The sequence below is a fragment of the Lepidochelys kempii genome, chromosome 7, assembly GCF_965140285.1.
Source record: "Lepidochelys kempii isolate rLepKem1 chromosome 7, rLepKem1.hap1, whole genome shotgun sequence".
Taxonomy (NCBI): Eukaryota; Metazoa; Chordata; order Testudines; family Cheloniidae; genus Lepidochelys; species Lepidochelys kempii.
The window spans coordinates 81,430,731-81,446,796 of NC_136386.1; the positions used below are offsets into that span (position 1 = coordinate 81,430,731).

At 39.4% G+C, this 16,066-nt stretch overlaps 1 protein-coding gene across 7 annotated transcripts in view; it reads right to left on the minus strand.

Moving 5' to 3' along the window:
* RUFY2 (RUN and FYVE domain containing 2) overlaps positions 1–16,066 on the minus strand; it is a 64,236-nt gene that overhangs the window by 25,283 nt on the left and 22,887 nt on the right. For 6 of the 7 annotated variants that reach the window (XR_012159993.2, XM_073353473.2, XM_073353471.2 and 3 more), the window contains exons 6-12: positions 10,542–10,603; positions 10,006–10,071; positions 6,394–6,463; positions 4,959–5,060; positions 3,980–4,096; positions 2,439–2,606; positions 905–1,002 (exon numbers count right to left, since the gene is read on the minus strand). Coding sequence is in view for 6 of the 7 variants with exons in the window: in XM_073353473.2 (XP_073209574.1) it covers positions 905–1,002; positions 2,439–2,606; positions 3,980–4,096; positions 4,959–5,060; positions 6,394–6,463; positions 10,006–10,071; positions 10,542–10,603 (683 nt within the window). In the remaining variant the exon portion in view is untranslated. The remainder of the gene's footprint in view (positions 1–904; positions 1,003–2,438; positions 2,607–3,979; positions 4,097–4,958; positions 5,061–6,393; positions 6,464–10,005; positions 10,072–10,541; positions 10,604–16,066) is intronic. The other variant, XM_073353472.2, reaches the window with a different exon arrangement.

A 16,066-nucleotide genomic window follows, 5' to 3' on the forward strand; every position in this document is an offset into this window, starting at 1 on the left:
GATGCACACAAGTCACATCTTTATATTATGTAACAAATATATAGTAATCACAATATAAACTTACACACTGATATTATATCATTTCATTTTACTAATTCGTGATGTAATACTTATGTGTACATCTTTACACTAAGGGAGTTTCCAAAGCAATTAATGTAAGCTTTGGAATCTTGGCCAGCCAGGGTCCTGATTCAAAACACTTAGCACAGGCTTAACTTTAAGCACGTGAGCAGTCTTGCTTAAAGTTAACCGTGTGCTTTGGTGGATCAAAGCCTTATTGAATAGCATTAAAATATAACACAGAGGTAATAATGAATCAGAATTCTGAAGTGGCCATCACTGAGCCCGGTAGCTGAAAGAACAACCTTGGATGCAGGCACAGAATGTCAGCTCCAGTGAATGGTGAAAGAGAATTAAGATAAAAAGGCTTGGTTTATGGCTGTATTTTTCCACTCTTATAGTACATAAGAGCGGCCATACTGGGTCTGACCAAAGGTCCATTTAGTCCAGTATCCTGTCTTCCAAAAGCGGCCAATGCCAGCTGCCCCAAAGGGAATGAACAGAACAGGGAATCATCAAGTGAACCATCCCGTCACCCATTCCCAGCTTTTGGCAAACAGAGGCTAGGGACACCATCCCTGTCCGTCCTGGCTAATAGCCATTGATGGACCTATCCTCCATGAACTTATCTAGTTCTTTTTTGAACCCTGTTATAGTCTTGGCCTTCACAACATCAAAAAATAAATCTACCTGTTTGAAGATCAATGGTAAAACACCAGTTGCAGATGATGCTTCTTTAAAACTTCCTACTGAGAGTTACGTTTCAGTGGTAGCTATGTGGGAATGCAGTAAGGGAGGAGGAATGAATGTGGAAAAATAAGTAAAATAGAGATGGATGCTGTACCTTTGTTCCAATTGTTTCATAGTTGCAGTAATTTGATTGGTCTTATCCTCTAGTCGACTAACTATTTCATTCTTTTCTTTCATGGCATCGTCAGAAACCTATATTAAACAGATTAATACTGAAGCAGGTTTTATATTAAACTGTATTTTTGATGCTTTTGTTCATTCTCTTAAGGAAAATATTTGTAATATGGCTTTGGAATATTTGTTTGCTTATGTTTTTTAAACATTCCCATCTAAAAAAAATAAAGCAACATTCAAGAAAAACATCTAATCTATAGAATTTCAATTTTCATTTTATTGGCATTTTACAAGTGTACACTCTATTTAATAATATATATTTTTCAGTTTATTTTTTTTAAATATCTTTTTATGTGTGTCTACTAAAATTCAGTGCTAATTTTTTTTAAATAGCTCATTATATCCATAGCAACAACACCTATAAGCATTAGTTTTAGTTCATGCTGCGGTCTTCTTGGGCCCAATCCTGCAAGGTGGTAGGCACCGATAAGGCCTTAGGTCTGTACCAGAACAACAGCTAAAATTACTTACTATAGTTGAGTACTTTAAATATTCTAACCTTATTTTAACCAGCCTCTGACAACTGTGAACATCCATGCTTCAAGGTCTAAATATAGGTACAGTATTGTCATCAAATCCAGTTAATATCACCACACAAAAGTTTCAAAACACAGATTAAAACAGAAAAACTACAGATCTGACAGACATGCTGCATAAACACCAACAATAATACTGAAGAGCCTATACTGTCTCAGTTTATTTTACTAAAGACAGATCTTTATTCCTGTTCTGCTTTCTACACAAAACATTTAGACGTGGACAGCAGCATCTTGGTCCACACATCTACTCTTTGCATCGTATAATGTAATTTCTCTGTGCACTTTTTCAAGTGGCCATGACTAACTTCTATTCCTGCCTTTGACAACTTGTTCCACACGTTAAAATTATCACAAAGTACTTTCTCTTGAATTTCCTTGGTGTTTGATCATTTCTTACCTGCAGTTTATCCTAGTTGATCTTCACAGTTATAACTCTCAAAGCCCATTTAACCACTTCACTATCCTCCTTTACTTTTTATAATTCCTTCACTGTTCTTTCCAGTATGATCCCCCAAATGGAGCACAAAACTTCAGGTATATCATTCTCCCTATGTACAGTACCATGATGATCACCTGTGTTTCAGTCCTCTATACATCGCAACGATACTTTAAAATGATTTCCATAAAACCTGTGTTATGTGAATGCAGTTAACTTATATAGTTGGATCTATTTATTCTGAAAGAGGAAGAGAGTAGAAGCAGAAAGCTGAGCTAAAAAAGCAGCGACAATAAGCAAAACTAAGAAAACAAGAGTTTAACATATGGATGAAAGACTATCAGCTTTCTGAAGCAAATACTCTTCTATTGCTACACTGTTTCAAATGTCATGAGCAGCATGCGCTATTTCAAAAGTCACACACATCTTACATTTATACTTCAAAGAGGTTTCAACAATTTAAGAATGATCTCTTTTACCTGTAGCTTTTGGTACATTTCTATGTTAATTGCTTTAACTTCATCTAGCTGTTGTCGCAGGCCTATGAGGGTGTCTTGTTTCTCATGAATGTCTTTCTCCAACAACTTCATTGCAAGTTCTATCTCATGTTTCATACTGACTTGGACCATTAGCTCATTCTCTATGTCCTACAATTTGCACAAAAACAATTATACTCTGTTAGGGTTGCCAAGTAATTGCACAAACCCAAACACCCTTGTCCCACCTCCTGCCCTGTGGCCCCGCCCCTTCTCCAAGGTCCCACCCCCCGCTCACTCCATCCTCCTTCCATCTCTCCCACCCTCACTCACTTTCACCAGGCTGGGGTAGGGGGTTCAGGTGTGGGAGGGGATGCGGGTTCTGGGCTGGGGCCGATGGGTTCAGAGTGCGGGAGGCAGCTCAGGGGAGGGGTTGGGGTGCAGGAGGGGGTGCGGACTCCAGCTGGACAGCACTTACCTCCGGCGTCTCCCGGAAGCGGCGGCATGTCCCTGCGGCCTCTAGGCGCAGGCAGGGGCAGCCAGGCAGCTCTGCCCCTCCCTTCAGACACCGCCCCCACAGCTCCCATTGGCTGCTGTTCATGACCAAAGATCCCCCGGCCGTCCTTGCCTGCGCCTAGGGGCCGCAGGGACATGCTGCTACTTCCAGGAGCTGCGCCAAGCCAGGGCCAGTAAGGAGCCTGCCTTAGCCCTGCTATGCTGCCCCCGCCAACCAGACTTTTGGCCTATTAAAATCTCCCGGATTGTTTTCAGTAGCAACCGGGAGATTGAGGCTGATTCCTGGAGACTCCTGGCAAATCCGGGCAGGTTGGCAACCCTATACTCTGTCAACACCGATTTTGTAAATAGCTATGCAACGTTTTATCTAGTATTTCTGATGCAAAATTGAGATATGGCACTGCAGGTCCTGCAGTGCTGGATCTTTCACCTTCACAAATCTCTACCTTCTGTGAAACTTGGCAAAACAGATATTGTAAATATTATGTAAACACTGCACTCAGTCATGCATTTGGTGACTTGTGTTCATTTGTTTTTACCTTAATAAAAGCCACCTCATTTTATGAAATATCATTAGCCTAATTTCTTATAAGTGAAATAATATTTTAAGAATAAGAGAGTCAATTTTCTATTTAGAATATTAAAAAGTCAAAAAAATAAGTATTTCTACTTTTGGAAAAAACATTTAATGCATGTATTTAGGAAACCTATTCAAAATACTGATGTAGCTAAATATTTGAAATTAACATAGCTGCTAAAATCCAACACATTACTCATACAAAAATCAGTATTCTTCCTAACTATGCTTAGAGACACGACTGTTAAAGAAATACTAATATAATGGCTCCAAGTTTTCAAAAACTTGAAACAACATTTTCATGAGGTTAGAGAAACAGTGTGGTAGATTACTAGCAGCACACATCCCCTGGAAAAAAATGTAAAGCTAGAAATAGTCAAAGTAATGTATTAAAGAGACACTAAATGTTAATCTTGTCAAGGTTTACATAGCACATTTTAAATACACTCACTTGTCGTAATTGTGATTCTTCTCGAAGTTGTCTGCGTGCTTCATTGTACATTTCATCCAGACCCTGTCTGGAGTGTCTGTATGTTTGAAGCTCTGCCTCAACATCCACTTTGGTTACCTATGCAGAAATTACAGATGTATCTGGTTTTCATTACAAATATAACAATTGTTATAATTAAATGTAACAAATTTGTGGAGAGAAAAGTTGCTTAAATTCACAATGGACTACGTAAGCACAATACACCCACTAAACCAATAGGATCCAAGATTGTCTACATTATGGATTAATCACTTTTAAATTGAGAATTACATTTTAGCTTAAAAATGTAAACCTTGCAAAATGAAATGAACTTCTTGCAGACGTGTGATTCAGCAAGTTACTTATGCACATGCCTAATCTTTAAGCATATGAGTAATCCCATGAACCGGAAGGAGACAACTCACATGCTGAAAATTAGGCATGTGCTTAAATATGTTGCTGAATTGAGGCCTGGAAGAGTAATTTTTGGTACATTATTTCACCGGGTCGCTGAGTAACTCCAGAGGCATTTAATTCACCCAGTTATTTAAATATCACTGATATTGGGTTCTCCAGGTTATCCAGAAATATTTTTCAATAACTGAATCTAAAATTATTCATAATGTACAATATCCCAGTCCAACACACAAATTATTTTCTGACAAGGTTTACAGTAAAATATTACATTAACCACTGCAAACAGAAAGTTGTATAATCTCAAAGATGAATGCAAAATGTAAGAAAAAACCTCAAAATTTGTTTAGAATAATAATCTAGATTGATTCCTACAATATTTAGATAAGCTTTATCATAAGTCATAAATGTAACAAATCACACAGGCCTATTCCTCACATAAAATTGTTTTATGGCAGTCCAACTATTTGCTGAGATACAGTTGCCAACATAAAACATTCAAATGACAAGAAGCCAGGTAACATTTAATTATATTGAATTCACATACCTCTAGGTGATGCTGTGTTTTCATTAAAATCAGTGTGTTTTCACTTCTTAACTGATGATTTTCTTCCTGAAGTTTAATTATATTGTTTTTTGCTATTGCTAACTAAAAGGGAAAAAAGAGAGAAAGTGTATGACTATTTTTCCGAACACTAAGAAACAAAACAAAATTATTCTACTGTATACATAGCTAACATTACTGCATACTTTAGTCTCAGTGTGCTGAATAAGATATCTATTTTGTGTGCATGCACAACTACCATTTATAGTCGGAGTTACATACTGAGGTGAGAATAAATCTAAATTAGGACCATCTTTTTTATTCTACATCTCTTGTACAGAGGAATAGCTTTTCAGTGATACTCTATTCTAGCTACAGGATACATACTCCCTTTTTTCCCCTTGTTAAAGTTCTTACATATACACTTCAATTTAAATGGATATATTTTCTGTTTTAAAGAAGTTTCTCAACATGAATCTCCAGGTATACTGTATGCAGCACTATGTAGCATCTTACAGAAGCAAATTTCCTGGGTAAGGAAGGATAAATCTGGGACACTGAGGACTAGGAAAGTCCTACAGTGTGACAGAATAAAGAAAGGCCTCAGCAGAGTATTTCAGGGCCCTTTAACTTAATCCTGGGAGTTAGGCAGAAGGCTTGTCAGAAGGCGTAGACTATGGTGAGAGAAAAGAGGATTTGTAAGGGATTGTGCGAAACATGGGGCAGGGGTGAGGGGCAGTATACATGCTGTTCATTGTCTGGATTTGTTCACATCCAGAATAAACTAACAGCCCCCTCAACTGCTAAATGTAGAAATATCATTTTTCCCCCCATTTCTCTTTCAGGGCAGGTAAAAAATAAGGGGAAAAACTCATCTCCTCCTCCTAATCCCAAATATGTTGTTATCTACTTCAAGTATTAAGACATTGGAAAGTACAGGATGTTTTAAAAAAAAAACCAACAATCCAAACAACCTGGCACAGAGAGGCAGACAAACCTATACCTGCATATTGTGAATGAGCTTTTAGAAAGAGCCCTTTGGCTTGAGCTGAGACAATTATACATTGTCCGCTCAACTAGATCTAGTTCGCCTGTGGATTGGCAGTCTGAAGGAATGCCTTTACTCAGTGGTCTCCACAAAATGGAACTGACAGCAACTCCGAGCACATTTAAGATAGGGTTCTTCTGTACACTCTTAAACCCTGCTGTGAAATTGCAATGTTTTACAGCATTTTGCTAATCCAATAGTCAACTGGGATAAAGCTGAACACAGGTCCCAGCAACCTTTGTGTTATTTCTTCAGACTGAGTCAAATGTAGCTGAATATATTAGGCAGTGTTTCAACACAGTTAATTAGACTGTACTTGTAGAGGGAGGAAAAAAGGAAACGTTCACCACTGGTTAAAAAATAGTATTACACATTACTAAGAAACAATACCTCTTCAATTAGTTTAGTGTTTGACTTCTCTAATGAATCAACTCTTGCATGAAGGCTGCTGACTGTGCTACTGAAAGTAATAAAGAAATCAATATTCAGTGTTACACCAAAACTCATACAAACAAACACAAAAAGTTTTATGCCAAGCACTAAGTTTATTGGCAACAGCCAACAGAACTGCACTGATCATTGCAGTTGGAAATTATTTCTAAAAATGTTACAGATTATCTTCCTTTAATGAATACTTATGTGACACACACTCCTCCCTGCAACTTCAGTCACTGTTGACAACACCATCATTATCCCTGCCACCCAAGCCCATGATTTGGGTGTCATCTTTGACTCCTGCTCCCTCATCCTTTGCAACCACACAGCGTCCAAATTTTGTTGCTTTGTTCTCAATAAGTTTTCCAAAGCTCTGTTTTTACTTTTTTTCCCATACAATTAAAACTCTTGTCCAGATTCTCAGCACTTCCCCATCTTAACTACTGCATACTGCTCCTCCCTGGACTCCATTCGCCCTTAAGGTCCATTCAAAACACAGCTACTAAAATCATTTTCCTTCTCCATCATTCTATTCATTTCATTTCCCCTTTGAAATCCCTCCTCTAACCCTCCTTTTCCCACCACATTATTTTCAAGCTTTTTTGTTCTTATCTTTAAGGCCGTTCGCAGCTGTGTCCCTTCCTACTTATCTGCTCATCTCTTACATAGCTTCTCCCTCCCACCAAGCCTCCTTCACTGTCTGACTGCCAATTTCTCGCACAAGCATCTTCCAGGCTGACTTTTATGCATTGAACAATCCCAAACGTAGTCTGTAAAGACATGTGCTCTTTCCTCCAAACCTACTTTTACTATGATGCCTATAGAAGGCTCCCGACTGATAATCAATGGCTAGATGGAGAGGATTAATGTGATTGATTGTTATTTATGTGTGCGTGGGAACAGCTAGTTTGTGGGGTGTTCAGTACAGAAAGGGACATGTGCATGTATGTATACTTTTTTTTTTAAAATGTCTTGACATCATCAAGTTATAAACATGGGCAACCTATCTATCCACTTGATCTTATTGCAGCAATTATACTCACTCCCCCTCCTCCACTTTCATTTGTTACATCCCATTTGTTGTCTCATACCTCCTATTAGAGAATTCATCGGTGTCTCTACAGTGTTTAGTAGACTGGGGCCCCAATATTAATTGGGGCATCTTGTTGGGGAGGCAAACAGATGGCTGAGAAGGAATTTTCCCTTACTGCCAGATTGGTCTAGGCGAGGTGGGTTTTTCACCTTCTCCACAGCAAGCTGGGGATCTACTGGGGTAATAAAGGGGGGGTTAGGCCCTAAAGTTGCAACTCGTTCTGGAACCTTGTGGTAGATGTCGGGAATGGATATGGATCTGATAAAAAATGGATGGGTAAAGGATTTAAAGGAGGCATGCTTTAAAGGTGAGTGGGACAGGGGGGGAATGGGGCTCCTACAACTCGCATGGTAGAGAGTCAAATCCCCTCTTCTTTACAGCCCCCTTAACACTCATCTAGACGGGGCAGTGGAGGGTCCCAGCAGTGGGATGGCAAAGAGGGAGGGATGGCGATAGCCCCCGAGTATAAGGAAATGATCATGGAATTACCTGCACTGTATAATTGTATCTGCAGGGTAGTCCCAGATATTTTAAGAATAAAGTTAAAGCCTAATTAAACCCAAATCCTGTGTCTCCTGTCGTTCTGGCATAGCTGGACAATGAAAGTCCTAAGCTTTACATAGCAACACTCTGCTGGGGGATTTCAGCAGTGGAAGAATGGTATTTCCCAAGATCAAAACAGAGGCTCGTCTCAAGTCCCAGTAGGTTCTGCTCTTAAAAGTAAAGATTTAATAAAAGTAGTTATTGATAGTACATTATATGTGATATGGATATTTCACATCAAATGTTGATGAAAATAAAATATAATCTGAAATTCTTTTACCCTCCTTTGATTTTGTACGGTAAAATGCTAAAGCTGCTACCAGCAGAAATGATCCTTAATCCATTTTTTTCCACTTATCAAAAAAATATTACTTTCCATCATATTCCATACTTTAGCCTCTGCTGTACCTAATACTGGAAACCTGAACTCGTCAATCATGTGGGAATCAGTTCCTGAGAAAGTTGCTCTCTCTGTTTTACCACATGCTTCATTCACTACTTAAATTCCATCTACTTTTCCTAAAAAGAGGCAGCATATTCCCAGGCCTTCAAATCAGGTTCTATCCAAATACCAATTTTATGTGCATTAAAAAAAGCTATCACCTTGGTACTAAGTACCACTTACACTGGCTACTTGTTGGGAAACTCTCTTTCTAGATCTCCAGTGTACACAGTTATGGTCAGGGTCCATCAAACCATTCATAGAATCATAGGAGTGGAAGGGACCTCGAGAGGTCATCTAGTCCAGTCCCCTGGACTCATGGCAGGACTAAGTATTACCTAGACCATTCCTGACACGTGTTTGTCTAACCTCCTCTTAAAAAATCTCCAATGACGGAGATTCCAGAACATCCCTAGGCAATTTATTCCAGTGCTTAACCACTCTGACAGTTAAGACGTTTTTTTCTAATGTCCAACCTAAACCTCCCTAGCAGCAATTTAAGCCCATTGCTTCTTGTCCTATCCTCAGACTTTAAGAACAACAATTTTTCTTCCTCCTCCTTGTAACAACCTTTTACATACTTGAAAACTGTTATCATGTCCCCTTTCAGTCTTCTCTTTCCCAGACTAAACAAACCCAATTTTTTCAATCTTCCCTCATAGGTCATGTTTTCTAGACCTTTAATCATTTTTGTTGCTCTTCTTCTATTCAGACTTGATCCTCAACATTACAGCCACAACCACAGTGCCATGGAGTTTGGCGTGAGAAATAGCTTATGGCAAAGGTTCTCGAACTGTGGTCTGCAAGCTCCATTCAGGTGGTCCATGGATAGTTCCCTCTAAGGTGTGGGCCTGGGCAGTGCCTGGAGAGACCCCCCCTCCTTCCCAGCCCCAGCTCGGGGGCTGCCGCAGCGAGGGAGAGAAGGCACATCCATCGAATTAGAAAGGTAAGACTATTGATATTAAAATATGAGTGGTGTGCTTTTATTTGTAGAACAAAAAAACAATTCTTATTAAGGTTTTTTTTATATAACGCTTTTATCCAAAGTGCTTTACAATAGTTAGCTAATGGTACAAACAACATTTGGAAAGATCATTAAGTGGTCCGCCGAGACCCTCAGCAATTTTCAAGTGGTCCGCGAAAAAAAAATTAGAGAACCACTGGTTAATGGAATCCTTGAGGAATCATAATTTGCTCATGTTGCTAGGGTGGAATGTTGATGTGGTCACACATCGTATGCTGTAAGGCCAAAGATCTTCTGGAGAGGCACAGTCGACAAACTGACATTTGACTCCTCTCCTCCAGTCTCCCCAGGAGAGAATATATGTCTGGCAATTCCTCTCCATCCTCAGACTAAGTAGAAAGAATTTTTAATCTTTTCCCCTGAACTTTACTCCTGCCAAGGTTATGATATAGGAGCAGAGGGAGAAAGATGTGTTTTAACCTGGAGGAAGTCTGGACTGATACACATACCCCAAGAAATACTTACTTTAGTTGTCTGTTCAGTTCCTCTACATAATTCTTTTGATCCAAAATTGCAGCAATCTGGACATTTCTAAAGAGAGAAGGCAATTAATTTTTAGCAAGCGATTTGTCTATACATTCAAAAACAAAGATCCATCTTCTATAAGCATATGAAAATATACATATTAAAAATTCTATGAAAATACATGGAAGTGGCTTAATTTTATTACAAAAAAACAAAACAATCTCTACAATCATGTAGTAATAAGTACCATGTGACAAAAACTGATACTGCATTATTGCAAATAAATGTAAATTTATATTTAAAATTTGTGAGCAAGTGTAAACTTAAAGAAAATAGCCCATTTTAAAATCAACTAATTGGTTGAAGGAACATGGTCCAGTGGATTAGACACAAAACTATTATGCACAAAATTGCAGAAAACTGCTTAGTGCATTTTAGAAATCTAAACAAATAAAATAAATATACTAAATATTAAAGATGTTCAACAAATAATTTAACTTAATATGTAAAATCCAAGGTGTTTTGACAGAACATACCTTTCTTTACTCCCAATATCATCTTCATTCTTTAAATACATAGAGAAATCAATCACACCAACCTAGAATGAATAATGGTGGAATAAAAATGTGTCGTTATTCATGCCTTTATACGTATTTAACTACCAAAACCTCGGTTAGTCCAACTTCTCTAAGGGTGATCCAGCCTTGACACACTTTCTTGGAGTATGCAAATATGAATGCTAACATTTTTTGCAGTTGATCTTTATTTTAAGAAATTATTTGAAAAACAAAAAAGTCTTAAATTTTCTGTTTTAACAGATACAATCAGTTTAGGATCATATAAGCTTAGGAGCATAATGAAAACATGCAATAAATCCTTTTTGGTTCTTGGAGAAACAAGCTTATTATATTTGAGTGGGTTCATCCAAGGAGTAGTAGGAAAAAAATTATTTTTATCTCTTTATTGGAACTCTGTTAAATCCATGGCAATCCTACTCATTCTAAGTAAATAGATTTTAACACTTCTTCCACTACACTTTTGTTCTCCCTTTATTCAGTTCCACAGTATTTCTTGCCAAACTGCATGACTTTCCATCCTCATTGATTCCCATAACCACAATTCCAACCCGCTTATACACAACCTTTACCTTCCTTTAAGACCCCATCATATCCTGCTCCCAATCAGCACAAGATTCTGCCAAGTTTTTCAAAAAGAAAACATACAAGATCTATGGCTTCTCTTCCACTCTTTCCCCACCTCTTTGCACAACTTTTCCTCCTCCAACACTGTCACAAATGCTTAGCTTTCTGTCGATAACTCTTCAAACCTGTCCTGTTGGATACTGTCCGATCCTGGCTACTGACCTCCCTTACCTTCACGCTCATGCTCTCTGACTGCCTGTTTACAGCACAATGCATGGATGATCTGACCTTCACCATCCTTGCAAAACAAACAACTTTTGTCCCACTTGCCTAACTACTGCTTCATCTCCCTTATTCCCTTCACCTCAAAAGGCTGGGTTATTCATCTTGTAGTAAAACTAGAGTTCTTCGAGATATGTTGTCCCTATATGTAGCGCACATCAGGTTGAGCATGCGCTCCACACACCCAGGACCACAGACTTCTCCCTTGAAGTGTCCATCTGGTCTGTACATGTGCCCTCACTCTCCTCATGTTCTGCACCGAGGGAATAAAGGGGGCTTCCAGGCCACAGTCATCTTAATTCCTTTTCTACCACCAGTTCCCAGTAAGAGACCAGGTAGCAGGGAAGGGAGGGCAGGTGGTGCACTATACATAGGTATAACACATCTCAAAGAACTCAAGTTACTACAAGGTAACCCATTCTTCTGTCCCTGTGTAGTGCACTTCAGGTGATTCACAAGCAGTGCCTGAAGTCCTGTAATACAACAAACTACAGAACTACCCTGCCCAAAAGAAACATCAGAGGCGGCTGCTTGCATCAGCAGCTAATGTCTAGCAAAAGAGCGTACAGAACTCAAAAGTTGCTTCTCTCTAGATGGGTGTAAGAGGGATGTCACTCTCAGGGAAGCTACCAGTGTTGCCTCAGCTCTCACTGAATGTGCTCTCACAGTGCCTTCAGGGGGCTTACTGTTCATCTCATAGTAGAGTAGGATGAATCCCAAGATCCATTTTGACAGCCCCTGGGAGGAAATGGTCCCTTCTCCTTTCCTTCATTCCACAAATTATACGAAGAGCCTAGGAGACAGTCAAAATGATTTTGTCCTTTGCAGGTAAAAGGCAAGAGTCCTACACACATCCAGGGAGTGCCATGCCACTTCTCTGTTAGAGAAAGGCTTAGGCTAGAATACCGGTAAACGGAAGCTTTGATTAATGCCTTCTGGGTGAACTTTGAATGCAGTGTCATGGATACCATATTCTTAATTGTACTGAGAGGTCCTGCCATGAGCACCCCTAACTCCAACTCTTCTGGCCAATGTGATAGTGACCAAAAACACTACCTTCATAGAGATATGTATCAGAGAGCAAGATGCTAGAGGCTTCAACAGTGATTTAGTGAGGATTGATAAAACAAAGTTCATGTCCCAGTTTAGCCACCAAAGGGAAGGTTCTAGTCATACCCTTCAAGAAGTGGGAAAAGACTAGGTGCGGGGGAAAAAAGAATATTTGATGACTGGTGAATTAAATGCATTGATGGCTGCCAAGGTAGCCCAATGGAACTAATAGACCGCCCCGAGGATTTTAAGGGTAGAAGGTAGTACAACATGTCCAGAATCTGTGCTCATAAAGAGGAAATTCCTCATTGGTCACACCAAAACATAAATCTTTTCCACTTGCTTCATAATGTAGCCAATAGAGATAGCTTAGCCTTTTATTTAGCAGCAATGCAAGGAACCTACAGGCTTGCATACTGTAAGACATTGGCTTAAACAGGTTAGCATAAGTGAAGCAGGCCTACGACCCTTAGCATAGATAACATGGCCTAGATTTTGGGGAACTGGTAATAGTTTGCTTACAAGGAGAGTTGGTACATAATGTTACCAGGCAAACACAGGAATACTGAACTGATATTAGGCTTGGTTATTTTAGAATAAAATCATTGGCAGATGTTTATCCACAACAGTTGATGTATACGGTAACGAGCTAAAAGGCATTATTATGCTAACCTACAGGATAAAGGCATCCCAATATTATTAGGTGAGAAAGTTAGATATGGATATGGGAGGCTGGGTATCCAAATGAATATTCATGATAGACCCCAGACCCCGTAAAAGGCAACACTACCATGTAACGGGGGCTAGCTTTCCATCATTTACCCTTCACTCTTCATCGTTATTATCACCGACCTTTGGGCATTAGGGGTCTGGACCATCGGACTCATTTGGCATGCCAGGGACAGAGCTGGTTCTTTGTCTCTAACCACCAGATCCCCAAAGAAGGGTAAGTATACGAGCATATGCAAGGAATGATACCAAAGATATCTCTAATGCTATAATACTGCTATTTGTTTATGTGGTTTGGAGCTTTCTTGTCTTTACTGATTGTGTTAACAAAAGTGGCTAAGGCTTTGCTTTGCCTTCAGTGTGTCTTTGCCATATACTCTGGGGTTCCCCACAAGATATTGAACTTCTTAGTTTTAATTCTGTTGTTTCTGATTCTGGGATAGAACCCTTTTACTCCCAGTTCATTAAATTATTATCAATTGGCAACCAATGCAATTATTAATTTTTAAAGAATCAGGCACAATAACAATTCCTGGTAGAGTCCTTTCTACTTCTGCTCAGGATGGTCTGGACATAAACTGAGTACGCATTTTCTATTTCTGACATCCATCCAAATACCATGCCCTCAGAGAAGCGTGACTGGGTTGGGGAGGTAAGTCCTTTCCTTGTATTATTCATAGATTCTAGGGTCAGAAGGGACCGTTGTGATCATCCAGTCTGACCTTCTGTCTAGCACAGGCCATTGAACTTCCCAAAATAATTCCTACAGCACCTCTTTGAGAAATCTTGATTTAAAAATTGTTAGTGCTGGAGAATCCACCACAACCCTTGGTAAATTGTTCCACTGGTTAATTACTCTCACTGCTAAAAATGTATTCCTTATTTCCCACCTGAATCCACCTAGCTTCAACTTCCAGCCATTGGACTGTTATACCTTGCTCTGCTAGACTGAAGTGCTCCTTATTAACTATTTGTTCCGCACATATATATTTACAGACTATAAGTAAGTCACATTCTTCTCTTTGTTAAGCTAAACAGACAGCGCTCCTTGGATCTGTCACTATAAGGTATGTTTTTCTAATCCTTTAACGATTCTTGTGACTGTTCTCTGTACCCTCTCCCATGTATTAACATCCTTCTTGAATTGTGGGCACCACAACTGGATACAATATTCCAGCAGTGGTTGCACCAGTTCCAAATTCAGAGGTAAAATAACGACATCTCTACTCCTACTTGAGATTCCCCTATTTATGCATCCCAGGATCACATTAGCTCTTTCAGCCACAGCATCACACTGGGAGCTTGTGTTCAGCTGATTATTCACCACCACCCTCAAACCTTTTTCAGGGACACTGCTTCCCAGGATAAAGTCCCCCATCCTATAAGTATAACCTACATTCTCTTCTCAGATGTATACATTTACATGTAGCCATATTAAAACACACGGCTTACTCAAGCCCAGTTTACCAAGCGATCTAGACTGCTCTGAATCAGTGACTTGTCCTCTTCAATACTCCCAATTTTTGGGTCATCTGAAAACTTTATCAGTGGTGATTTTATGTTTTCTTCCAGGCACTGATAAAGATGTTAAATAGTGCAGGGCCAAAAACCAAACCATGCGGAACCCCACTGGAAACAGACCCACTCAATGATAATTCTCTATTTACAATTACATTTTGAGACCTATCAGTTAGCTTGTTTTAATCCATTCAATGTATGCCATGTTAATTTTATATAATTCTAATTTTTTAATCAAAATGAGGCTGTTCTAGATTTGGTTTTCACAAATAGGGAGGAACTGATTGAGAATCTGAAAGTGGAAGGCAGCTTGGGTTAAAGTGATTGTAGCAGGGCCCCCTTTGCTCTGCTTCTGCTGCATTCACAAATCACTCGGACCCTAGGACTTAGCAATCACCGGTGCAGTTTATTTACAGCATGCACTCCCACCACCTTCTCACCACATACAGCTTGGGTTTTCAGCCTTAAGGACTTCTCAGCTTCTGTACCCAGGAGGGAAGAGCTATAGCTCTCCTTCCACTCTTTGGCTTCCCCCTTACTTACTTCTTCTGGGCCTATATGTAGTCCCAGACTAATTAGACTGGCAACTCTTTACCATTCACTAATCAGGGTGCAGGTTTCCGTAGCCAGCTCCAATTTACCTCCCTAAATGAAACTCAAAGAAGAGTCCTACAAAAAGCGGAAATTAGGTCAAATTACAACGGATGAATATAAACAAATAACAAAAGTATGTAGGGACAAAATTAGAAAGGCCAAGGCACAAACGAGAGTAAACTAACTACAGACATAAAGGGCCACAAGAAAACATTCTACAAATACATCAGAAGCAAGAGGAAGACCAAGGACAGGCTTGGCCCATTACTCAAATGATAAGGGGGGAGGGGAAGAGTACCAGAAAATGTGGAAATGGCAGAAGTGCTAAATGACTTTTTTGTTGCAGTTTTCACCAAAAAGGTTAGTGGCGATTGGACATCTAACACAGTGAATGCCAGTGAAAATGAGGTAGGATCAGAGGCCAAAATAAGGAAAGAACAAATTAAAAATTACTTGGACAAGTTAGATGTCTTCAAATCACCAGGGCCTGATGAAATACAAATTAGAATACTCAAGGAGCTGACTGAGGAGATATCTGAACCATTAGCAATTATCTCTGAAAAGTCATGAAAGACAGGAGAGATTCCAGAGGACTGGAAAAGGGCAAATATCGTGTCCATGTATAAAAAGAGGAATAAAGACAACCTGGCGAATTACAGACCAGTCAGCTTAACTTCTGTTCCTGGAAGATAATGGAGCACATAATTAAGCAATCAATTTGCAGACCTCTAGAAGATAATATGATA